Source organism: Microplitis demolitor, chromosome 4 (genome assembly GCF_026212275.2).
Source record: "Microplitis demolitor isolate Queensland-Clemson2020A chromosome 4, iyMicDemo2.1a, whole genome shotgun sequence".
NCBI classification, from domain to species: Eukaryota; Metazoa; Arthropoda; class Insecta; order Hymenoptera; family Braconidae; genus Microplitis; species Microplitis demolitor.
The window spans coordinates 9,259,520-9,287,038 of record NC_068548.1 but is presented as its reverse complement, the minus strand read 5'-3'; the positions used below and the strand labels follow the sequence as shown (position 1 = coordinate 9,287,038).

Sequence of the window (27,519 nt, the reverse complement as noted above, 5' to 3'; positions counted from 1 at the left end):
CATATTAAAAAATATAACAATAGATATATTCGTCAAAGCACATAATATCACTGGGTTACATAATTAAATCCCTGATTCGATTTATTAATACTCTTAATTGTCTGACCTCATAAATATGAAATGAAGAAATTCATTGAATGCAAATTATAAAATTGAGCTCGAGTAATTGATTTTAATAATTAAAGTAATTAATTTGAATTTAGTTGAACACTGATTTGATTGTAAAAACGTCATGATAAAAAGTAATATAAAATCAGAGCTTAACGAGCGAAGTTTATTATTGAACACTTGAATTACTATTTTTAATAGCACTAATGCATAAATAAATTAGGTTATTGTGTTTATAATAATTATGATCACTTAATTTAGTTAGTTTGAATGAGTTTATAATTAATTGCACTGAATTGATTATTACTTCAGAATAATGCACTTGTAGTGGTTTCCGTCGAAGTAACCTCTTCAGAAACGTGGTCGTTGATCACTTGAATTCCGTGAGTTTTTAACGAATGATTTTCTCGAGTTCTACTAGCTGGATTATATATAAATAATTAATAATATAAAATAATAATTAAATAATTATATAATTCTGGAGCTCGATGCTTAATTAAATTAAATAACTTCTTATTTTTAATTACTTACTCGAGATGAGCACGAAATGAAAAGATTGAATATAACACGTGTTATTTCTTGAATGTATGTAGCGAAAGATAATGGTGGCCGTCTTCTTGACACGAGGCAGGAAAGAGAAGATGCGCATGTCCAAGTTTGAATTTCTAGACTAGGCCCCAATAGGTGCTGCGTTTATTTGCTGGAAGTGCAACTATATTTTAATTTAAATATAGTGCGATTACGCAACACATTGGTTGTTTCGTTCTTCTAGCTGTGACAATAATTGGAACCCAGGGCTTAAATTTCTATTCGGCGACGCAGTATTATTGTTATTAAATTCATAACGGTGGGTCCTGGCTACGTCGTGTCCAGTAGCCACGAATCACAGTTAATGAAATTTCCCGGATAATTTTAATCAATTAATTTTAAATTATTAAATGTAAATATAAATTAAAAATATTTTATTGTTGGTTCGAAAAGACGGGAAATAGATCTCAGGATGAAGGTAAACTCGTTTTAATCAGACACGCGGCTGAAATGTAACTTATTCTTAATGACGTGAAAATTGCAGATGCTCGTCGTCCGAGGATATAGGAACAGCAAGTTGGAACGAATAATCTTTACACGAATTTAGCAAAATAGGGATTATAGTTTATTTCATTTCTATGATGACACCTCTACTTTACAAGTCCACATTCTCATCAGGGTTATTTATGACTAGGTCATCGTCGGAGTTTATCTGTAACTCCAAGACCTTTTCCCTGTCGTCAAAGGCCGGTATCTCCTTTTTACAACCGCAGTCCTCGAAATTAAATCCCCTTCCATAGTAAAGGCGGTTTAGGTCTTCCGGCACTATCCAATCCATCTGGGTCATATGAGGTCCATTGGGTCCCTTCTTCTTCTTACTCTTCTTCTTCTATTTCAGAGGTCTAGTCACCTGAGTTGCAAAACCACCAGCCTGGACAACGGGTCTGGTTTGGACTCGTTGTCCGGCTAGGCCCTGTGCTGCTGCTGGTTGAGTTGTTTTGGCTGATGTTGTTGCCAACGCGGTTGATGGAACAGTTGGTGTTGATTTGCTGCCGCTTGTTGGCAATCGAGCCACTTTAGCTGTTGTTGCTGCTGGCTTAGATGATGGAGATGTTGATGTTGTTGATGATGTTGACGGGGGCAAAGCTCTTGCTTCATCTTGCCATGGTGTAACAATTGGTCTGACAGATGGACTCGTGACAGACAGTGGGTCGATTGTAGTAGGGGCTGGATTTTCCTGGGGTCGTGGAGCTATTGGGTTGGCTGCTGTAGAAAAGGTACTTGGACTACCACCCTCGGCTTTGGGTTGACGGAACGATAATAATAACCCAGGAATATCCACCTTCTCTCTTCTCCATCGGGCCACCTGCCAGACCGGCTCGGCTTGGATTGAGAGTTTCTTCAATCCTTCCGTCACGATTTTCTCCTCAGACGGCTCAAAAATCTTCGCCAACTTAGCCTGCCGCTGATATTTTCGTTTTTGGTCCTTCAGCCTGCGTCTTTTAGCCTCACTCGAAGATGCTGGTGTTTGTGTAGCTACATGGCGAGTGGGTTTGGGAGACCCAGTCGAAGGTCGTTTAACCTCACTCACCGCTGCCGATGGCCGTGAAGTTGCAGCACCTTGATGAGTGGGTTTGTTAGCGCAGATGGGCTCCACAGAGTAGTAGGCCTCGCTTGTAAACTGATTCACCATGGCTTCCACGGGGCGGCTGGAAAAGCTTGGTCGGTCCCCCAACACCACTGGACCTAGTCGCTGGAGTGCAGACTGGCGTGGTGCCCCCGGTGTTGGATCCTCCGGTATCCACAACCTGCCTGGTGGGTTAGCTACCCACCTGCAATGTGGGTTCCTACCTGGAGGACCATAGGGTCTGCCTGCCCACGTGGTCCGACGATAGACTCTCCGGGTTGCTTCCGTCCAACCCCGGACTCCCTCTCGGGATCTTTGTCTTCGATGTTCCACCTGAAATATAAACGGGTTAGTCATACGTTCGGGGTTGGGGTCGTTCTTAAATTATGAAGAATTTTTTTATCAGCTAAACGACCACTGCGACGCGGTATTTTTAAGTCAGGTGAAAATTGAATACCCGGGAAAAAATGTTTTTATAAAATTTTATAAAATAATATAAAATTTTATACAATTTTATAATATTTTGTAAGATTTTAAAAAATCTTGGAGCAAACTTTTATAAAAATTCATACAATTTTATAGAATTTTATAAAATCTTACAAAATTTTATAAAATTCAATAAAATTTTATTAAGTCAGATCTGAGTAAAGAACGTAATAAATAAATGTAATTTTATAAAATTGTATAACATTTTATAAAATTGTATAACATTTTATAAAATTATATAAAATTTTATACAATTGTATAAGATTGTACAGCGAAATTTATAAAATTTTATATCGTAAGATCTTAAAAGGGCGAATAATTAGATAAAATTTTATATAATTGCATGAAATTTTATACAATCTTATACAATTTTATAAAGTAAGATCTTAGTGAGGAAAGTAATAATTAAATGAAATTTGATAAAATCGTACGAAGTTTTATCAAGTTTTATACAATTTCATTAAATTATAGAAAATTTTATACAATCTTATACAATTTTATAAAGTAATTCCTTAAAAGGGAAGTAATATTTAGATAAAATTTTATAAAATTGTATGAAATTTTATAAAATTGTATCAAATTTTATAAAATTGTATCAAATTTTATAACATTCCACAAAACTTTAGAAAATTTGATGTCACTATTGCATCTAGTTGGAGTAGCATTTTGTGAAATTTGATAAAATTTCATACAATTTTATAAAGTTTATAACAAATTATTACACAAGTTGTTAGAAATTCAAAGTACATAGACAAAATTTTCAATGGCCATAAAAAAAAAATTTATTTTTGCGACCAATATGTAGGGGTCCCCCCTGAAAAATGTAAAAAAAAAAGATTCTAAATAGTGAATAAGTTTGATTTTATTGAAATTTTTTGTAAGTTATTTACATTAAAAAAAATTATATTTTACACAAATATTGGATGCAAAAGAAGATAAAAAATTTTAATAGTTTTTAACATAATACAAAAGTCATTAACATTTTTCGACTAATACTCGATTTTTGGAAAAGCTCAAGGAAAAAAATTCAAAATAATGCTCAATTATATGAACAAAAGTAAGTTTGGAATGGTTAAAATACATTTAAAAAATAAATTTTTTTTTTTATAAAATTTGAGAAGTACCTCGTTTTGGCTACCCATGCCTCCCCTTTTCCCTACATATTGATAAATATATATAACATAATGTGACAATTTTAATTTTAACGTTAATAAACTTTTATTTTATCAACCATCAATTAAAATTAAATCCTCATTACTCACGAAAAAGTTCAAAAGTTTCGCCATTAATTCAAAAACATAAATCATTAAAAATCCATCAATTTAATGAATTTTCAAATTTTATGTCCGTTAAACAATCGATCGTTGAATTATTCAAATCGTTTTTTTATATATAATTATAAATGAAGTTATGTACATCTTAACCTGACTGTGTTTGAGAAAAACGTTATATCTGCAATAATGTGTGAATTATTAGATTGTTATAAATTAATTGGATGGGTGACTCATCCCGGAAAAAAAAATGATTTTATAAAATTTTATAAAACATTACAAAATTTCATCAAATTTTATACTGAAAATGGCCTGGTAAAATTTTATGAAATTTTACAAAACTTTATAAATTCTTATAAAACTTTATAAAATTTTACCAGGCCAAATTCAGTATAAAATTTGATAAAATGTTAGTACTAAAATTTTATAAAAACATTTTTTCCCGGGTACCGAAAGATTTTCTGCCTGGTTAAGAATAATGTGGCTAACCTGCCTGCAAAATCTCAGACCGGCTAACCGATTGCAATAAATTGCCTGGAGGAAGGGAAATAATGCGGTGAATCTACCTGCGAAATTTCTGACTGGCTATTTGGTAATAATGATATCCTGTCTGGGATCTTGACATACTTCGAAAGCGTGACCTGAAACTCCACAGTTGAAACATGGTCTATTGTATCTTGGAGCAACTACTGGATTCTGGTTGAAGCCGGATAACCTTTCTGGCTCCTGATTCCAACGAGGTCTATAATGTTGTGATCTATTATTATTTTTATTTTGATAATTTTGCGGTCTGTGATAATTTGTGTTACTTCTCATTTGCACGCCATATTTATTATTGTAGGTTGCTGGTGGTGGTGCAACCATCATATTACATCTGGACGGTTCCAATTCATCTTCTTCGTAGGCTACATCATCAGCCGGAGATTGTATCATATTGAATCTGGGTTTGTCTTGAAACTTCGCAGTTTCATTCACTACCAGTTCAGGGTGTTGAGCCTCCTCTATGCACCTAGAAGCGACTTGTTCTGATACTAGTGGAGGTATCTGCATCGACTGATACTTCTACTGGATTTTGAATACAAATTCTGTGACGTTATCCCCAGGTTTTATCCGCATCTTACTGACTTCCATGATAATTTAGTGGTCTGTAGCCAAGCTGCCAAAAGCTTTTCTAAGCTCCAGTTTGAATTGGTTATAATTTTCTCAGCGTAGGTAGTTAGCGTCGAACCTAAAGAATTGATAATATTGAATTATATTTGGTGTCGTAATAATTTGTTGCGTTTATAAATATATTTTGTTCCGTCGATAACGCACGTCCCATGCTATTTGTCATCATATTAATGTAAAGAATTTGAATATTTAATAGAGTCACCAACTGGCGGTGCTTTAATTAAATTTATCGTCAACTCGGGCCGCACCGTGAACGCGCGCGCTCATTATAGCGTCGATTTCGCTATGCTTCTTCATTGCACTTACGCCTTCAGTATATCTCTGTCACTCGGGTGTCTGAGTTTTCCGTTCAGTTGACCCAGCAAACCAGCGTCACCGCGTCTTTTCGCCAGTTGACCACGAGTCTTACTACTGAGCGCACACACTGTGAGCAGTCTTTATGCATTGTAATTAATTTAGAATTCAATATTCAATTAGGTTACGAAAACTAATTAATTATCTCTTATAATTTCGAGTCATCTCATAAATGTAAGTATTATATCATACGGTCAAATCATTTTTATCAATTATTTCCAGGAATTCAATTCATATTTATTAACTTGAACATCCAAGCGGGAATTGCGTCGCAATTAACCGGTCAGGACTTGTCGCGCGTGGGTACAACCCATTTCATCACCGAGTATCTATTCGTGTTCTCATTAAATCTTCAATTTAATTGTGTTGGAGATTTAATAATAATAATTATTGTTAATATTAAATAATAATAACACCAGTTGGATTAATATTTAATGTTGAGTTGCATCTCTGGATAATTATTCAATTCAACGAATTATTCATCTCTCACTGAACATTCGGTTCGATTACGTTAACACTCCCTTGATCAGTCGCGTTAAAAATTAACAATACTACTACGCGTGATATCGAGATTTCAATTCCGGTCGCATTCTATTGATATCAAATATCCTCAAGTAATCAAATAGATCAACTTTACTTCATTCAATTTAACGGCCTTGACGCCATCCACAATCTATCAACAATAATTAATTAAATTCAAATTAAATCCGTCCTAAATCAACGACTTGTCGTATCATTGCCTTGCATAATCAGACCGAGGTTCACAATATCGGAATCAATCTCCCGATCTTTGCATTCCAACGATTCACATCGTTACCTAACCGGTCGATCGACAATTTCGCTTCTACGCACTTCAGCTACGGCCTAACTATCCATCCGTGGGTATTTGAGGTTAATCGCATATCGATATACAGACGCGTATATCATCTTATAATCGACATTCGTGATCACGATCAAATATATCAATCTCTCGAATAATTATTCACTTACTCGTACGAAATTACGGCCTGAGTATCCACCAGTGGGTACTCAGAGTCTCTATTTCTTATTATATACAGACGTGTTTATCATTCAATCTCTACATACAGACGTGTATATATTTACAATCTTACAATCTTACAGTTCAGTCTCGAGCAACTTACGACGATCTCACATCGCATAATTTCTAACTCTATACGTTCTTACGTAAATAATACCACACACGGATTCATACACACACATACACACATTGAGACAATGTGAATTGTCTTCGTCGTCCTGAGCCTTGCGGTTTCCATTTTTCCCCGCCTTGTTGCCGTCTGAAACTACACAAGTCATAGTGCCGTGGTCACATGACTAATTTTCACGTTGACACATGGCCGTAAGGGTGAAGTGGGGACAGAGTTCAAAGGCGAGTCCCAGGCCCTCAATTATCGGTCAATCACTTCGATCCTGGATCAATTAGCGTACAGACGTTCTTATATTAATTATTCAGTATTAATTCCGGCAATTTACTTGCAAAAACCTAATTGTAATTCGTGCAATTAACTTGCGATATTCTGTACATTATCGGCAATTATCTTGTAATTATATTGTATTGTTTAGTTATTAATTATTATAAATAAAGTTAGTTTAAGTAACTATCACTGTACATACTGGCGAGATACTCGTAATATAAAGTTATACTGTGCTACACATCTCTCTACATTACATCCAGCGCTTGCATTCTCTTGCAAATAATTTTTATTATTATAATTGGCAATAAACTTGCACATATTGTTAATCATTCATTTTATCTACTATTTGTTCATCCTATTCATATTCTATTTTACTGGTAAGATTCTTCAATAGTTTAATAAAAGTATTATTAATTAAGTAAGAATTGATAAGTTCGTCAACAATAAGAAATCTATTGACAAATAATAAGCCGTGAGGTAAGTTGGTAAATTTTACATACGTTGTCGTGTTTGAATAAGTGTGGGTCTTTGCTTTGCAAGAACCCCAGCCCACTGCTCTGTCCAAGCAAAATAAAAATTTGTTAGAGGCCAGCCTAAGCCAGGGTTCAACCCACGAATTCTGGTGGCTGCTGGTTAAAATCTCAAAGAAAAAAAGCGATTTGTCTCAACATATACAGCCTCTTGTGTCAATTGTTCAACGAGTTATTATCATTCTCATTATCTCAACATTCTTGTAACTTCTTTAAAGGGTTTTATGCCGTAGTGCTTTCCCTATTTTTTTTGGGTCAAAATATATTCATCATTTTGTCACACCCAATCATGACTTTCATTGACTACTACCTATCTCATTCAATCCATCCTGATAACCTCTTAATTTAATTCAGAACATTAATTCAATTTAATTTACAGGTAACTTTAGATAATTAATTCCACATAAACAATAATAAAATACACAACAAGACACAAGCGAACATTTCCACAATAACATATTTGAATTGAATAACTTAGTAAAAGGAATCCAGTGATAGCCAATATCTGTTTATTTATTTGCTGTATATCTATTAGTAATAACTATCTCTTATCATTTTCATTCATATATATTTATTCGGTTCTCTTTCCGCTTGGCACATACATTTGTCCCGTGATCTCTCCCCTGAATTGTTATTATTTTTGTCCGTTTTGTAAAAACGGTCTGGCACCCTAACCGTGCACTAACCCAGCCTGAGGAGCTGATTCAGGTACACCTTTATTTTGTTTATAATTATTTATTATTTTGGGTTACATTTATTATTATTACTTTAAATTTGTATTACACGTGGGTGACCACATACGGAGTCCGGGTTTTATTCGCATCTTCGTCGCAAAAATAAAAAAGGTTTACGTTATAACGTGGTCGCCACTATGTGATCAAGGCTCATCAAATAGCGGATCATTCAACTTACTTATTGAAGGTACCAACGATCAGTACGACGTCTTATTTCAAATTGCCTGAACATCCTTTGAAAATCTACATATTCTTTGACATTATTCATTTAGACAAAACTGCTAGAAATAATTTCGATGGCAACTCAGATAACTGACGGAAAAAAAATCCATCTAAACACAAAAGTGAATACCTTAGTAATATTATAAAATTCAAAGGAATAGAAGCTTATTTGAGAGATGTTTTACATTTATTTTTAACTGATCCTGCTTGTCACTTGAAGGATGAACACATTCATCTGACGAACACTTCAAAAATGACAGTTAGCTTGGCATTACCAGTACTCAGACACACAACCACTGAAAAATTAAAATCAATCGGAACTTCAGACCAGACGAAATATCCGTCTGCATATGACACTGGCATTGTTATCGAAGAAATGGACAAGCTTTTTAGTTCGCTTCATGAAAGTAAGATTAGTGGTGAAGATTAAAGAAAATACGTCTCGAGCATAAGTGACTTCAACATTATACCATTTAAATTATTGGACAGAAATCAGAAAAGATTTGGCGGGACTACACTTTGTTCAGTTAGATGGTGAAAAAGAAACAGTGACCACTCCAACCTCCAAATCATTATTAAATAACGTCAAAGCCGCCCAGAGCTTGTGACATTTTCTGCTAAATGAAGCTGGATTAGAGGATAAAAATATGAGACTGATAACTCAAGATGCTCTGGAGAATTTGTTTGGCCAAATTACAAACTTACAAGGCCGCGATCCCAAGTTGACTGCAATGCATTTTACTAGTGCCTTTTAAACAACTTTGGTCACAGTATTTTTCAAGTTTAAAGTTGAAAGAGCAAATTGTAAAGTAGAAGATCGTCAAGCAATAACCCAACTGGAAGATTTATTAATGGAAGTAGAGAAAACGATCAATGAAGAGGAAACTAGCGATTTTAATTCTATTACCGCTACAACTGCTGCTCCAACTCCTGAAGAAGTAGATGCACCACGTGTTCGAATAGCAGACGCTGACGATAATTTTAAATTTGTCATGGATTTATTAGAAGTGGAAATTAAGGGTGATGGTTCAGTAATGGATGGCAATCTCCGAGAAGCGACACTGAATACCATTTCAAAATCCTTGATCAACACTGACTGTATTCATTGCAAAAGTTGTATATTCAAAGATTACTCATCAATATTAACTGATTCGTTGAAAAAAGCAATCCAAACAACAGTTAAACATAAAAATAAATTGCATGACAACTATAAAAATAAATTACATGAGAGAAATATCGTTAGCCAAATTACCGCATTTTTCAACAATTTATTTTCTACTTCATGGAGTTCTTGTATTACGCATTTATCCATTGTCAACAAAGAAATTATTAAAAAATTAGTAACTTCGTTAATACAACATGAGTGCAGTAAATTAAATCGGGAACAACAATTAGCAAATACAGCCAAAATATCTGAATTGAGTACATCATTAATATAAATATGAATAGTGCACTAAAATAATTTTTTTTTATATATTTTCTAACGTTCGCCTTTATTTCACACGTCCCGGAGTGTGGTTGGTGCTCAATAGCCGTTATGGCTCTCTGTTGGTGAAAAATAAACTGAAAGTAAAAATAATAACAACAAAGTCCCACCTGGAAATGTCCCAAATATCCCTGGACACACAGCTCTGCTTAGGCAGGGTTAGAATTTCTAGTTGAGCGCCAGTTCGTGTGCCCCACAAACAAAGTTAACTCAAAATTAAACAACGGAGAATAATGAAAATAAAATTAAAATGAATAACAGGATAGCGATTTCAGATTTTAGGAATTAGGATAGCAAGAAAAGATAGCAGTAATGAAATAATAATATTAAATACCACCGGGTTGATGACCATTTGTTTTTAATTATCCATTAATTAATAAAATAATCAGTCAAATATATATCGCATACTCACATAAATAATATCATAAAATAATAGTAAATCACTTACAAAAAATAATAATAATAGTATGCGCATATAAAATTAATTCAAACAATAATAATAATGCATAAACAATAAATGTATTGTGAAATAAACATATAACTATTATTAATTAATAGCCTCACTCACACGTGAACATAAACCAACTAAATATAATTCACGGAGAACAATCTCAGAATAATACTTCAATAATTGTAACGTATGATATCACTCGCAAGTGAATAGAAATATTAAATAAAATAATCTCGTATAAGAATTTGAAGTATTTCGGTAAAAATTCCCAATAATTTCCAATGGTGAATTTTACGGTATTCACAAAATAATATTATCCTATACTCAAATAATACAGATAAAGAGCACTTATGGATACAATAATTATGAGTGATATTTATACCTTTGTATCACTCTCACGTGATAAGTAAAATAATAAAATAATAATACGCACCAAAATTTAATTATGAAAATAATAACTCAAATTAATAATAAATAATAATGCGAATTAATCAAACATTTATCCCGCTCAACATTTGGTAAAATAATACTGAATGATTTCACTGACTGTATTTGTATTCACTGAGTATAATATTCACGCATTCCATCATATGCTTATGACCAATTATTAATACTCAGAATTCACTATCGCTCTTACGCTTAGGCTATATACAAATGATCACCAACTCGGGAACCAAAATTACACGCCAATGTATTAGCCGAAAAGTACTTACAGTTTACGTATTATTCAACTCCCTTGGTTGCACGCTAATACGGTAAATGTATTTTCCTTTATGCAATTTATCGAAATGCTCAAATAATGCCAATGGGTTTTGTTGGTGTATTACAACGATACTTATACACTTACACTATATACAGACACCCACACAGTTGCACATACACAGCTTCAGAAAAAGTGCGTACCTAGAGAAGGGAAACTTTACAGCCCTTAGGTACTCTCTGTACCTCTTATGTGAATAGAGTCAGTGTCTATCTAATCCTTGTATCGGTCAGTTCGGGTCATACTTACAGTGTACCGTATACATATAGACATTCATAAGGACATTAAATTTTGTCATTATTCCAGTTCGTTTTCTTATTCAGGTGTATTCATTCATTATTAGTTTCTGTATCAATAAAGTGTCAGTATTGTATTTATTATCAACCTTATTTAACAATTCCTGTATACTGTACATCCTCTATATACGCCTATTCCACAGCATCCTTCTCCAATTCCAACAGGTTATGGGCCCAGGCTTATAGAGAACAGTATTATCGGTATAAAGTATAGCATTCGGAAGTGTTGATTAGTGAATATAAAAGTTTAGTGATAAAGACTTCAGTGACTTTAAGTGTGAATACTCTACGGTGTACAAAATGCCAGAATTCTCATCTAGTTATGGAATAAAGAAATTAAATAATGACAATTACGAGAAGTGGAAGTGTAAATTGGAGTTACTTTTCATTAAAGATAAACTCTGGAGAGTTATTACACAAGATCCGCCCAGTCCAATCACCACGGCTTGGACAGAAAAAGACAATGAAGCTCGTGCAACAATTGGTTTGTTGTGCGAAGATGACCAACTTGAGTACATCGAAGGGACGAGCACAGCCAAGGAAGCTTGGGAAGCTCTGAAAACTCAGCATCAGAAGTCATCCTTATCAACTACAGTTAATTTATTAAGAACTATCTTCGGTTCAAGACTTCAAGAAGGCGGTGATGTAGAAAAACATGTTAATAGTATTTTGGAAGCAACAAAAAGGCTAGCTATTTGCGGTAATGGCTTTAAAGATGACATGGTTGCATCAATTATACTAGGAAGCATGCCAGACTCATACGATCCATTGATTATGGGTATCGGAAGTAGAGCAGATGAACTCTCGACCAAGCTCGTAAAATGTAAATTAGTTGACGAATACAAGAGACGAAAGACTAACAGAATTTAAAGTGCATCTAACGATGAGATGGTAATGAAAATAACAGCCCAAACTCACAGGAAGAGTAAAGTAGTGTGTTTCTTCTGCAAAAAGGAGGGACATATGAAGAAAAATTGCCGCAATTATAAATCATGGAAAGAAAAACAGATACCAAGGGCGAATAATGCAAGTTATGAACAATGTCATATGATAAGTGCACGTACCAGCGGGATGTTCCGAAAAATTAAAGATGTGTGTTATAAAGTAAAAGACGCCAATAAAACTCACACATGGCTCTTAGACTCAGGGGCAACTAGCCACATGGCTTGTAAAAAGGATTTATTCATAACCTTAAGTTTTGAAAAAAGGAGATTTGTCAGTTTAGCAGATGAGGAAGTAAGCGTTGAAGTCCAAGGAATTGGGAGTTGTGTCATAAATTGCCTTCTCAACAACGGAGAATTAAAGAAAATCCTCCTCGAAAATGTTTTGTACGTTCCCAGGCTCAGTTCAACCCTAATCTCCATTAAGAAACTAGCCAGAGACGGCTATAAAATCGTGCTTGAAAAAGAAGAATGTAATATTTTCAAAAATATGGAGTTGAGGGCGATCGTAAAACCTTACGGAGATCTGTATGAACTTAACACCGTTGAGAAAGTTTTTATGACAAGAAACTTTGAGTGTAGCCAAGATTGTGCACACGTGTGGCACAGACTTTTTGGACATAGAAACCTCGATGCAATTAAAAGCTTAGCCGAAAGAAATTTAGCCACAGGGATAACCATAAAGGATTGTAAAAATGGGACCGATATTTGTGAGTGTTGTATTAAAGGGAAAATGGCTCGAGTACCTTTCCCACAAGAATCCAGTAATAAAACCCAAGCACTCCTTGACCTGATCCACACAGATGTTTGCGGCCCAATGCAAACTATTACTCCAGGTAATAAGAAATATATTTTAACTGTTATCGACGATTTCAGTAGGTATACGAAGGTATATTTATTGGAAACAAAAGACCAGGCAGCAGCATGTATTAAAAATTACGTAGAGCTTGTTAAGACTGAACATTCGAGAAAACCGAAAATAATTCGTTCAGATCGCGGTAAAGAATATGTAAATAAATATCTCCAAGATTATTTAAACAATGAAGGCATAAAAATACAGCTTACGGCAGCATATTCTCCACAGCAGAACGGGGTTGCCGAAAGGAAAAATAGATCTCTAATGGAGATGTCACGATGCATGCTGATCGATGCAAATCTCGAGAAAAAGTATTGGGGTGAAGCAGTGGTCACAGCAAATTTTTTGCAAAATAGATTACCAACAAAAGCTACCAAGAAGACACATTTCGAGTTGTGGCATTCAAAAGTTCCAGACGTCGGTAATCTCAAGTTATTTGGTTGTAAAGTTTACGCCCATATACCAAAAGAGAAAAGAAGGAAACTGGATGATAAGGCAAAGAAGTTAATCTTCGTTGGTTACTCCGAAGAATCAAAAGCCTTTCGCTTGCTGGATAAATCGACTAACAAAGTAGTTATCAGTCGTGATGTGGTATTCCTGGATAACAAAAATAACACTGCACCGATTCAAGAAATTAAAAATCCAATCCCTCTACCTATTCGGGAGTCAGAGCATAAAGTTAATTGTGATGATGTCAGCAGTGAAGTTTTCCTCAAGCGTACAAAGGAAAATATCGAAAAAATAAGTGAACATCAAGATATGAATGTTACCACGGAAGATCGACAATCAAATGAAGGAAACGTAAGGGGTGCTGACGTGATGCACGATAATACGGTGGTAGTAGACCGGCCAGAACCTAGACGTTCTCAAAGATCGAATAAGGGTGTTCCACCTGATGTGTTCATCGCAAGCGCGAAGTTGACTATTGACGAACCTAGAACCAGAAATCAAGCATTATTAAGTCCTGATAAAGCTAAATGGAAAGATGCGATGGATGAAGAAATAAAATCTTTATTAGATAACGGAACGTGGGAAATAGTACCAGCACCTAAGGACAGAGCTATAGTCAGCAACAAATGGGTCTTCAAGGTAAAAAAAGACGTAAAAGGTCAGGTAGAAAAATATAAGGCAAGACTCGTAGCAAGAGGGTTTTCCCAAAAATATGGTACGGATTACGACCAACTTTTCGCGCCGGTCGTAAGGCAGACAACATTTCGTGCATTTCTTACTATCTCAGGTAAACAAAGTATGATAATCAGACACTAAGATGCTAAAACAGCTTTCTTAAATGGAAAGTTGAATGAAGAAATTTTTATGAGGCAACCTCAAGGGTATGAAGTACCAGGTAAAGAAAATATGGTTTGTCGGTTAATAAAAAGTATCTATGGACTGAAGCAAGCAGCAAGAGTCTGGAATGAACAATTAAATGATATTCTACAAAATCTTGGCTTTAAACAAAGCGAAGCAGATTTATGTTTATACATAAAGATAGAACTTGAAGGTGCGCTTTATATTGTTGTTTACGTTAATGATTTACTCATCGCCGGGAAAACAGTCAAGCAGATTCAATCAATAGCTGAAAATTTAAGTCAGCATTTTAAATTAAAGGATCTGGGTAATTTAAATCATTACCTGGGAATACAGGTAGAACGAGATGGGAATTTTTTCTCTATATCGCAAGAAAATAACATAGATAAAGTTATAAATGATGCCAGGCTTCAAGATGCTAAAGTTTCAAAAGTACCTTTGGACACAGGATACCTGAAGACAAGAAAGGACGACATAATGCCCGACAGTAACAGGTATCAACAGCTCATAGGGGCTTTGTTATACATTACGGTAAACACTCGCCCAGATATTGCAGCTAGCGTGAATGTTTTAAGCCAGTTCAATACGAAACCATCAACATCAGATTGGAATGAGCTAAAGAGAGTTATACGCTATCTTAAGGGAACGAAGTCCAAAAGATTAAAATTAAATAGTGATTCTAAAATGGATCAGCTGCTGGGGTATGCAGATGCGAATTGGGCCGAAAACCCAAGTGACAGAAAATCAAACAGCGGATACGTATTTATGCTATTTGGAGGACCTATAAGTTGGTGTTGCAGAAAGCAAACGTGTGTTTCTTTATCGTCTACGGAGGCAGAATATGTGGCATTAGCTGAAGCGTGCCAAGAAGCAGTGTGCTTGATTCGTCTATTAAAGGATTTCCAGCATAATAATCAGTTACCGATTACAATGTACGAAGACAATCAAAGCTGTCTGAAAATTTTGGAAACCAGACGATTCAGCAACAGAACAAAGCATATTGACGTAAAACATCATTACGTTAACGCTCTATATGAAGATGGGACCATAAAATTCGTGTACTGTCCTACAGAACACATGCTGGCGGACATGATGACGAAACCACTTAAGGAAATTCGGTTAAGAACGCTAACCGAAAAATGCGGTTCGTCAAAATAAGTACATTTATCATAAATAGAGGAAGGTATCGTTGAGGAGGGGTGTTGGTGTATTACAACGATAGATAGATAGATAGATAGATAAATAAGTTTTATTTGATCTTGGAGTCGAGACTCCCTCAAGACCATCAATTTTACATTAATTTAATTTTTAGTATACATTAGATACAGTGCTTAAAGTAGTGAAAATATAACAGTAATCATATTAAATAATAACGATACTTATACACTTACACTATATACAGACACCCACACAGTTGCATATACACAGCTTCAGAAAAAGTGCGTACCTAGAGAAGGGAAACTTTACAGCCCTTAGGTACTCTCTGTACCTCTTATGTGAATAGAGTCAGTGTCTATCTAATCCTTGTATCGGTCAGTTCGGGTCATACTTACAGTGTACCGTATACATATAGACATTCATAAGGACATTAAGTTTTGTCATTATTCCAGTTCGTTTTCTTATTCAGGTGTATTCATTCATTATTAGTTTCTGTATCAATAAAGTGTCAGTATTGTATTTATTATCAACCTTATTTAACAATTCCTGTATACTGTACATCCTCTATATACGCCTATTCCACAGCATCCTTCTCCAATTCCAACAGGTTTATATTATCTACTCGAATACCAAATGGCGACAAATTTATAATTAGTTTAATGTAACAGAGCACACACGCTACTCTTACAGAGACTATCTCACGTCTGACCATGGCAGCACGTGAATCTCACGCCGGCACCTAGGCCGACGCCATTTTGTCGTATATCTCACTTTGACCAATGGAGATATACAACTGTCGCATGTTATTTCTTTTTACAGTACCACCAACGTACTACATAACTGTGGCCGTGTAATTTATCAAGTTCCCGACGCTGAATGACCAATTGTATTTTCCATAATTGATTCTTAATATTATTTACCGATAAATCAACCAATGATTTATTCATAAAACTAGTAGATTTATTTATAATAAATAAATCTACGGATGCCAACTGTTACGTTGGCGCGCATGCGCCAACCAATTCAAAATAATCATAAGCACATAAATGAAATGCGCAACTATTTTCCCCAGCGCTACAAAATCCAAATATATGCTCAAATTTGTCAGTAAAATCTCCTGCTTCAACTACCATTTATACCTAAGAAACCAATAAAGTATAATTAACGCAATAATTAAATAAAATCTTACATGTAAACAAACAATAATTATAATACAATGTCGGATGAGACGTGTGAGCAGCGTGTGCTGCCCTCTGTTGCTCATCGACCTGATGCGAGACTGCCGCGATATTAAAATATCGTGACAAAATACAGGATAGCAGTTTCAGATTTTAGGAAGGGGAAGCAAGAAAAAGATAGCAATAATGTAAATAAATAAAATTTTAATTAATACCGGGTTGATGACCATTTGTTTCAAATATATTGTAAATTATAAATTTAATACTTAGTTGTATCGCATATCAAAAATAACAATATCAAAATAGAATAATAATAATTCACTTGTAAAATAATACTGGTGTGCGTATACAAATAAAAAAATATAATGATGACAAATAAACAATAAGTATCACACGCAAAAGAATTTACCACGTGTACATCATAATTTCACTCGCACGTAAAAATGAAGAAATAAATATGATTAAAGTATAATAATCGCAAATAATAATTTACTAATTTGAAATTATGGTATCACTCACATGTGATAGAAAAATAAAAATATAAAATAAAAATAATCTCAAAATAATTCCTAAATATTTCCAATAAATAATTCTCGGAAAATTTCCAATGTCGAATCCTACGCAGTGTTCACAACACTCGTATAGTTATAACGATAATTATCCAAAATCAATATTATCAGAAAATAATAATAGTAATATCAATAAATATTAGCATCAAAATAATTATAAATGATATTTGCACAGTATTGTATTACTTCCACGTGACCAATAATAGTAAACGCAGGACAACAATTTTAATAATAATAATTTAAATTAATCAAAATAAATTGCATAGAATTTTCAATTGTCAAGAAAAATTCACTAAGTTATAAATGATTATTGAGAATCCAGTCGCATATGATTTGCCACCACAAAATTAATATTCACTAAGTGAAATAACATAAATAATACCCAAATATTTTCCAGAATTAATATTTGATATTAATAACCAATAATAAATATTCTCGATTACTAATTTTAATATCCACTGAGTTCGATAATCACTCATTTCATCATATGCTTGTAACTTTTTTTAATTCTAGAGATTCGCTATCTCTCTCACGCTCACGAGATTGCAAATGGCCACCAACGCGGGAAAGCAAAAGTACACGCCAATGAATTAATCAAAGGTACTTACAGTCGTCATCAATGTATAGAACGCGTACAGGCTCCATTGGTCCAAATGAGAAATAATTAATTAATTAATTAATTAATTAATTAATAATTATTTGCCAATACGCTACTAATTTAACTGGCAAGACAACGTTTATATATTTGTACTGATAAAACCAAATGGCGCCATAAAAAAATGCTTTTTATTATTTCAGATAACAACTAGCACACACACACTGCTTTTACAGCTGATTATCCACGTCTGACCATGGCAGCACGTGAATTTCATGCTGGTATTTCGGCCGGCGCCATTTTATATATGTATCTCACTTCACCCAATGGAGTTGTATACCTGTCGCATGTTAATATTCAACCAGTACCCCCACCAACGTATGGGATGCTAAATGTGTAATTTCACCTGTTCCCAACGTTAAATGTCCATTTGCTTCCCGTATTATTAATTATTATTACCATAAAATGCTAAATCAATCGATGATTTGTGCATAACCACCCTAAATTTATTTATAATTTAATAAATTTATTGATGCCAACTGTTGCGTCGACGCGCATGCGCCGTCCAGCTACAATAATTACAAGCATATAAATAAAATGCATGATTATTTTCCCATTATCTTAAAAATCTGCTTATATGCGTGTATTAATCAGTAAATTTTCCTGATTACCATACAAATTATGCCTAAGAAATTAATTTAGTAAAAGTAAAGTAATAATTAAAATAAAATTGTACATGTAAACAAAATAATCATAATATTAATACGTGGAGAGACGTGTGAGCAGCGTGTGCTGCTATCTGTTGCTCACTGACCTGATGTGAGACTGCCGCGATATTTAAATATCGTGACAATTTTTAATGAGAATCATTGTCACGAGCTATCAAATTTAAATCCAAGGAAAGAAGTGACTGCATAAAAAGATAAGGTAAAAACAAATAATTTATTAATAATAATCGTATGCTTTTTACTAAAATATTTTCTTTTTATAGATATTGCTTGCACCTACCTATATATCAATGCAACTTTCAAACAATTACAAAGAAAAAGAACTCGAAATCTAGTGATAATTGAGTAATACAAAAGAAATGATATCTATTGTTCTTCTTAAAAATTTCTTTTCTAAATTTATTGAATTTTGAGATGTATTAATTTTCTTAATAATTTTTAAAATGTAAACTTACCATATCATATTATTTTACTGGGTCAAGCCTTGCAAAATAAAAAACACTTTTATCATTTATGTACACAGGAGAAAACTTTTGGAAAATAGATTAAGTATTAGACTAAGTATTATGCATGTAAATTATGCCATAAGTGTGAAAGTTATTGAATTAATAAGGTTATTTAATTAGAATAGTTGAATGTATATTTTGTAATGTATATTGTACAGAGAAAAAGATAAACTATCCAAATCCAAAAACAACAAGTAATAAAACCATAAAGTGATCCGTTAATACTATCACTCGAAATAGTAATTTTTGCATTTATTATTAAAACGTGAATGATAGCAAAAGTCAGTATGAGATATTGAACGAATATTAAAGCTTTTATCTGTTTTTCATCAAGTTAGTAAGTAATTATTAATTTTTGATTAATAATGTTTTTTATTATCGTTTAATTTTTTTTCTATTCAAAAGTTTGCCGCTATTATCTTTTAAATTCTTTAGTTAAAAGGCAGCATCACTAGTACCTCATTGCTGATCGAACTGCTATATTAAAATGAAATTACTATAAAACCTAGAAACAATAGATTTCATGCCGTGAAATTGCTACTGATTTAGTCGACAGACTGACAAAATTCGCTTCCACCTAAAAGCATTGAGTGACCGATCCCTGGTTACTATCAATAATTTTAAAAGCACGTAGTCTTGTAACTCGTAGCTTGCATTTGAGAGCAGTTAATTTCATAACAGATAAAGTCAGTAATAACTACACGTTATATTGAATTACATTTAGTAAATTCAGTCTATTATTCAGTGTATTAATTACACTCCCTTGATTAATATAACAATCATTTAGTATTGTACAATTATCGGGTCATAGGCTGTTATTTAGTATATTGATAAAGGTCCTGTACAATTAGTTTCAGGAACATTTTTTCGGTATTGAGAGCGCTTAGTCAATTAATACCAGATATTTGCCAGCAGAGTGCGTGTGTTGTGGCAAATAGAATAACATTAGTTAAATAAATGATTATTTTATTAGCATTAAACCAGTATTTGAGTAAACTCATCTGTGTTTCCTGATCACCTCATACAATTAAGTGTAAGAGAAACCGCTGCTGAGTGTATATATCACGGTTCCAAGAGGGGTATCCATGAAAAACACCACAGAAGCCAGTTCAAGGACATCTAGAATGCTCACCGAACTGTAATTTAGGCTAAGTACTAGTATTAGTTCATAATGTAAGGCCAATCCGAGTAAAAATTCATAAAGAGGAGTCTCAATCTACGCTAGTAGGGTCAGACTCACGAGAAGCTGTTCGTAAACACCTCAAATACGTTTTGTACGCAGCGTTGCCAAATTGACGAGTTTCCCGCTAAATTTGACGGGTTGGTGATGTTGACAACGGGAAAAAATGGTCTTTTCTTCCCTCCGGGCGAAAAGCGTCAACTTTTTTCCCGCTGTGCGAAACGAAGTTGACGCTTTCCGCCTCCGTCGAGGAGAAAAATAGTATTGACACCTTGGGCAGTAAACAAGAAAGCCTCAGATCACATGTTTGTTGACTTCGGCTTCGCCTTGGCCGAAGATCTGAGACATTTCTTACTTTCCTGCCCGAGGTGTAAAATATACTATTAACGACTAACGGATTTTCTAGCGGAACAATCAAATTTTTTATTCTTTGATTAATTTTTCAAGTAATAACAATTTTGACATAATAAAAAAATTGTACTATTCTGTTTAATTTTTAAGATAACGAATGAAAGAAATGAGTATAACCCGTATTGAAATGAGTATAACTCTCGCTTTGCTTATTTAGACACATATTCTGGTCTAACTGCTTATTCGTATGTCATCATATTTACTTCTGTTACTGTAGGTTATTGTCTTTTAGAGTGAATTCTGAAAAATACTATAATATTCTTGATATTTGATCAGTTATATATAAAAAGTTTTGTTTGATGTTTATCAGTTTTTTTTCATTTTAAATGGGGAAAATTGCTGACAATCCCAGTTATAAACGAAAATTCCGCAAGAGTGGCTTCAAGACATTTTATTTAAAGATTGGATTGTTTCAAAAAAAAGTACTCCCGGAGAATTCGTGGCATCGTGCAAATTTTGTATGTGTATTTTTAGTAAAAATAATATATATTCTGATTTAAAAAACCATACGTTAACAAAAAAGCACAAAGAGCGATCAGATGTATTACCAATGAGATAGAAAACTCTGCCACTTATAAAAAAATCTGTAGAAAAAAACTAAGATCTGTGAGGCTTACATGCCACTATTTATTGCTGAACATACCAGCATAGTTACTGTCGACCATCTTGGACAAATGATAAAAAACGCTGTCAGTGATCCTGAAACGGTTCGAGATATTCATTTGCATCGTACTAAGTGTTTCAATATAATAAAAAATGTTTTAAGTCCTCATTTCAAAGAACAATTAACGCAAGATGTTGGAACTGCTAAATTCAGTTTACTTCTCGATGAATCAACAGACACCAGCATTTTAAAATACTTCAGAATTGTAATAATTTATTACAGCTTATCATCACGAAAAATGATCACTACATTCTGAAAATTAGCTGAGTTGAGTAGTTTTGACGTTGATAGAATTTGACTTAGATTATAAAAATATTCTCGATATAGGAACTGACAATGCTAGTGACTGGTGGGAACGATGGAGTTTATAAAAAACTAAAACAAGATATTCCAAGTTTGATTCTTGTTCGATATGTGTATGTCATTCACTCCAACTCCCTACATCTAAAGCTATGGAAGGTAATATGCCGATGAATTTAGATTATATGACATCTGAAACAGATAATTGGTTTTTTCAAATCTCTAGAACGGTGAAGTAATTATAAAAATCTTTATAAATTTATTAATAAAGATCACTAGTCCTTAAAAATAGTCCGAGCCTGCCAAACTCATTGGCTGTCTATCCATTCAGCGGTTGATAGAATTTTGAAGCAGTGGTTAGAACTGAAAACATATTTTGAGTTGAATCAAAGTATATATGTTGCTGAGTTGTTATTTAATATGTATAATGATGAAATAAATATGGCTTTGTTTTAATTCTTGTATCCAATATTAAGTGAATTACAACGGGTGAATAAAGCTTTTGAAGCACAGAATGCTGATCCTTGCAAACTATTCCAAGATTCGACTACATTAATTGAATTTGTAGTACCTAAAGTGGTACTGCAACGTACGCACACTGACTCCTTAACTGTTGATGTTAAAAAATATTTGGATCCAACACCACACCTTGGATCTGGCTTCGAATTGAAAATTGATGAATTACAAAATAATAAATCGATAACGGAATAACAAAAAGATAAAACCTTCGCGAACAATGTGTAGAATTTTTAATTAAACTGATTCATGAATTACGTGCTAGGTATGCAAACTATTTATTTGTTCATAGCTTGAGTGATTGAGATATTCTATCGATGATTTCATATAATTATAATTGTACTAAATTTTGTTTTTACAGACTACCCGACGATATTCAAGTTTTGCAAAATATAAGTTTACTATCTTGTAAAAATGTTTTAAAAGTTCATAAGAAATCTTGCAATCCTTTGTTAGAGCATCTACAGTATTCAACTACAGTTATAGAAACTCAATGGAATGCTATTCATTTTACAAAATGAACTGAAGTTAATGATACAATCAAATTTTGAATTGAAGTGAGAGAATATAAAGATGCAACAGGAACAAATCCGTTTGAAGAACTAAGCGAATTTGCTTTTTCAATTTTATTATTACCGTATTCCAATGCAGAAGTTGAAAGAGTTTTTAGTACAATGAACTTAGTAAAAACAAAACTTCGAAATAAAATGACTGCTGAGATGACAAATTCTATTTTAACTATTCGATCAGAACTAAAACGCTGTGGGAAAGATTGCAACACTTATAAATTTTCGGATGATGTTCTTTGGAAAATTAGTACGATGAAAAGTTACGCTCAACCCGCAATAGCTCGAGTAGAAGTAGCTTCAATGTCTCAAGAAGTAGAAAGTGATGATGTATTTGAGATATCTGATTTAAATATTCAATTCGAAGTCGAACTAAACCAAAAGATATTTTTCAAACTGTTGTCAAGATAATTAACGTATTATATAGATATATTCAATTGTTAACATCGTAATCGTGGACTAGACTTTTATTAGCGTCAATTTTTAAATGTCTTATTTCAAAATTTCCTACATAGATTATATTTTCGTCTATTTAATATCGTAATTTCAACAAAGACTATAGTAAATTTTGGAATAAGACATTTAAAAATTGATGCTAGTAAAAGTCTAGTCCACGATAACGATGTTAACATCGTAAATTTTAGTGGAATTTTCTTTCCGTGTAGCAACCTCATTATTCTACTGTAATGAACTAATAAATGCTGTTTAATACTTTTACGATTTTCAAACAATTTTGAATGTAATTTTAAACATTCAGAAGGAAGAGCATCTTAATAATCAGCAGTATTGACATCACAAACTTTGGCGGTGATAATATCAACGATTTGTTTTGGCAATATAACTAATTCCCAATTTTCATCATCGATTGGAATAAGATCTCCAAGAATCAGGGCAATATTTTTGATAAAACAAAGCATCTTTGAAGATGAGATAATTATTCTATCGTTCCAATGATTACTAATATTTTCAAGTGGTTTATTTTCTTTCTCGTTGTAACCATTACTAAATGCTCAAATACGATTATTCATCTGTTGAAAAGTAAAGTATTTTCTTTAACAGTTCATTCTCTGCACAGTTTGTTTGTTTAGCATTTTCTCTGCACAGTTGATTTCAACTAGTTGACATAACTATGAAAAAAAAATAGTCATCGTAAGTTGAACTTAAACTGTACTGGCAATAATATATTTATAGTTTGCTTTAATAAATTGAAGTAGCGTTAGTTACTATTTTAACTTAGTTGATATTAATTAGTAGACATAATCATAAAAATAAAGTTGTCATGGCATAAATCTTACGAAAAAGGTGTCTTATCATTTTTTGATAAATTCACCTGCTCAAAAGTTATTAGAGCTCGAAGTAAAGTTAAAGATCTTTTTACTTTTCCGGTGAAGCTAGCAGACTTATCACAAAATGTTTTAGGGTATTTTTTGTTGACAATTTTATTCTCTACAAATTATTATTAGTAAAGTTTCTTCAAATTTCGCATTGTTTTATAGTTATTTTCATTTTACGATCGAGCTCTCGAAATCGATCAGAACCGCTTATTTAAGAGCTTGAAATTAAAATAAAAATAACTAGAAAACAATGTGGGACTTGAAAAAACTTTACTGATAATGATTTATAGAAAATAAAATTGTCAATAAAAAAAACCTCACAACATTTTGTAATAAGTTTGATAGTTTCGCCAGAAAAGTAGAAAGATTTCCAACTTTGCTTTGAACTCTAATAACTTTTGAACAAATGGATTTCTCAAGAAATGATAAGAGACCTTTTTTGTAGAACGTTCAATTTCTTACAAAAATATGTACCAGTCTATTTGATCTTTTGATTAGTTAACGAGTTAAAAATACTCAAACAGAGAAAATCGAATTTTTCAATGAGCTAGGTCTGTAATCGACATAAAATCTTTTTTTCTCGCGCGAAAATTTTTTTTTTGTATTGAACTATGATTTTTTCCACATACACTTAAAAAAAAATGTTGCTCCGAAATGACGTACCCTAATAATTATATATCAACATTAGTGAGTGCAATAAAAAGAGAACTAACATTTTTTTTAGTTACCGTAAAAATATTAAATATAAGGAATATGACAAAATAGAGAGCATGAATACTATTTCAAAGTAAATAACTTCTTTCTGCTCATTAAATATTCATGGATAAGGAAGAAATTACCATCTTAATAATGATTTACAGAAAATTAGTATCTACTACTGATTTGATTTACTGTTTAATGAAGAATGCAATGATTGAATAAGTTTTTTTAAGATAATATATGATAATAATGTGACTATAATTATTTATCATGATTCCAAAATATCATTTCACAATAAAACTTTATTAAGGAAGGTCAGCGCCTTGAAAATTTAAAAATGTCGTTTATATTTTTCTATAGGTTTTGGTGACAATTTCAACTCCTACAAAAATGAAAAACATCTTATTAGGTTTCAATAAATAAAAATTATAACTTTAAGTTAGAATCATTGTACCTCATATAATGATTTTTTGTTTATAAATTTTATCAATGGATTTAATCAAGTGATAGTTTTACACGAGTCCGACCTTGACTTTTTCAATTTATAAATAAATTTTTCAACCACAATAACATTAATTGGATTCTTCCGAATATATTCATTCTCTTTCGTTTTCATATCACTTAATATTGCGAGACCGAGTGCGTTGCATTATTCCGAATCGCCAAAATGCCGAATGAAACTCTTATAACGTATACTTAGCTGAAATTTCGCGACGGAGGCGCGAAACAGCCTAATATAGCGTATGCGGTCCTCCACGCGTGATAACTAAATAATAATAAACGATATTAAGTGATGATAAATACCGAGATTAAATTAAAATAAAATAACAAATTTAAATAATTGTTAAATTATAAATAATAGTTAAATGTTGTCGTGCCTGGACCAGATCCTCAGGCTGGGTTAGTGCACGCAGGCGCCAGACCGTTTATCCCAAAACGGACAAAAATTATTCAGGGGGAATTGACGAGGGAAAATCCGAGCAAGTGACTTGTGGCGAAGCGGATAAACACTCGAGAGAAATAAAATAAATAATGAAAAAGAAAAACAATAAATATATGATAAATAATCACATACAAGTAAGAAATAAGAACAGGAAAAATAAAATGAAACAGTAGGAAAAGATCCAAGGGAAAATAAATATTAAATCTTCCCCGACAGCTGTTGGTTTCCGGGTTTTAATTACTAAACAATAGAAGAATAATAATATTTTACAATATTCAATTTTGTTAAATTATTAACCACAATAATACCCGGTGATTGCCAACAATATGATCGCAGTATCACAATAAATTATGTAAACTGAATTGACCAAAAATAAATATAATTTAGCTTAATTAATAATCTTGATTTAATATTAAGTAAAAGAAATAATTAGTTAATTTTTCAATTTTCCAAAATAAGAATAATACATAATATCAATCTTTTTATTTCCTTTTTAATTTATCTCTCAATACTCATGAGAGAGAGAAAGACACGGGATTTATCCTCACTCACACTCAAAATAATAAATTCCTCTGTATTAAAATACTTTATAATTTTAAAATAAAAATTTCAATAATGATCTTGACCGCTGGGGTAAACAAATAAATCAAAAGTGGAAAAAAGTAAAGTTACTTAATTATTTTAAATGATAATAAATATAAATAATAATGCTTAATAATTTTTACAAATATTTCGAGTGAGAACACAAAAATAATTTTTAATACTTTGGGAATTTTTCACCCAAGTGATGATGTCAGTACTTGAGGAATTTGATCAGGTACTGTATGTGCACTATAGATATATATACCTTTATATATATCTATATCTACCGGCTACGTATACCAACGTTGTGTCTGCGTCGTATATATATATATATATATATATATATATATATATATATATATATATATATATGTATATCTAAATATATTTAACAATATAAAAAGAGAATTATCCAACGATAATTATCAATAATTATTTATAATATAAATCATGTATCATTCAGTAGTCAATTATTAACAACCTAATTTCACTCGCCGCGGCGACCAACAACTACCGGGGGAGGTTATCACGTGAAAAATATATGCCGTCAAAGAAATCCAAAGTACTTACTCAAAAATCTCCAATAACTCAGCAAAACTAATAATATCAACACAAGTATTAATTAATTCACCCGGTGAATTATAGCGACTATACTCTTTTTCAGAAAATAATATAAATGCACGGTTGTACCAAGGACAGCGTCTACACACAATGCTAGCCCGTATCTTTCTAATTTAATTACCCTATCCTCCACCTGTTGGTCGTCGCCCACGTGGCGCATCCATCGCTCTTAAATACTATTATGATTATCTTTACTAGCCCTGGACCTAGTTTTAAATTAAAAATATAAATTATAAAGATAATTTCTAGACACCTGAATAATACATGAATAATTAATCTTATGTATGAACTATTTATTCATAACATATGCATGTTTTTATTTTATATAATAAATGAAATAATAATTATTTAAGAATCATAAAATTGACGTCGGGAATATAGCCAAGGTATTAATTTTCCCCTACC

The 27,519-nt window shown here is 32.7% G+C and overlaps 1 protein-coding gene across 2 annotated transcripts; it reads right to left on the bottom strand.

Moving 5' to 3' along the window:
• Window positions 1-46: 46 nt before the first annotated feature.
• Window positions 47-27,205, bottom strand: LOC103574312 (uncharacterized). Of its 2 annotated transcripts, XR_549229.3 has the most exons (4): window positions 18,078-18,289; window positions 4,648-5,248; window positions 640-2,596; window positions 47-529 (listed from the first exon to the last, which is right to left on the bottom strand). XR_549229.3 is itself a non-coding variant. In XM_008553724.3 (3 exons), the coding sequence occupies exons 2-3, from the start codon at window positions 5,068-5,070 to the stop codon at window positions 1,526-1,528; spliced, it is 1,494 nt and encodes a 497-aa protein (XP_008551946.1). In that variant the 5' UTR covers window positions 5,071-5,248; window positions 27,064-27,205; the 3' UTR covers window positions 47-1,525. The 2 variants fall into 2 exon arrangements, 1 of the variants encoding a protein (XP_008551946.1); XM_008553724.3 differs by lacking the exon at window positions 18,078-18,289 and adding an exon at window positions 27,064-27,205 and having other exon boundaries at window positions 47-2,596.
• Window positions 27,206-27,519: the final 314 nt, after the last annotated feature.

Coding starts and splice junctions, on each gene's coding strand:
- LOC103574312 (XM_008553724.3), bottom strand. CDS start 5,070: ATGCAGATACCTCCACTAGTATCAGAACAAGTCGCTTCTAGGTGCATA. Junction 2,597..4,647: donor TTTCAGGTCACGCTTTCGAA/GTATGTCAAGAT, acceptor TTTATATTTCAG/GTGGAACATCGAAGACAAAG.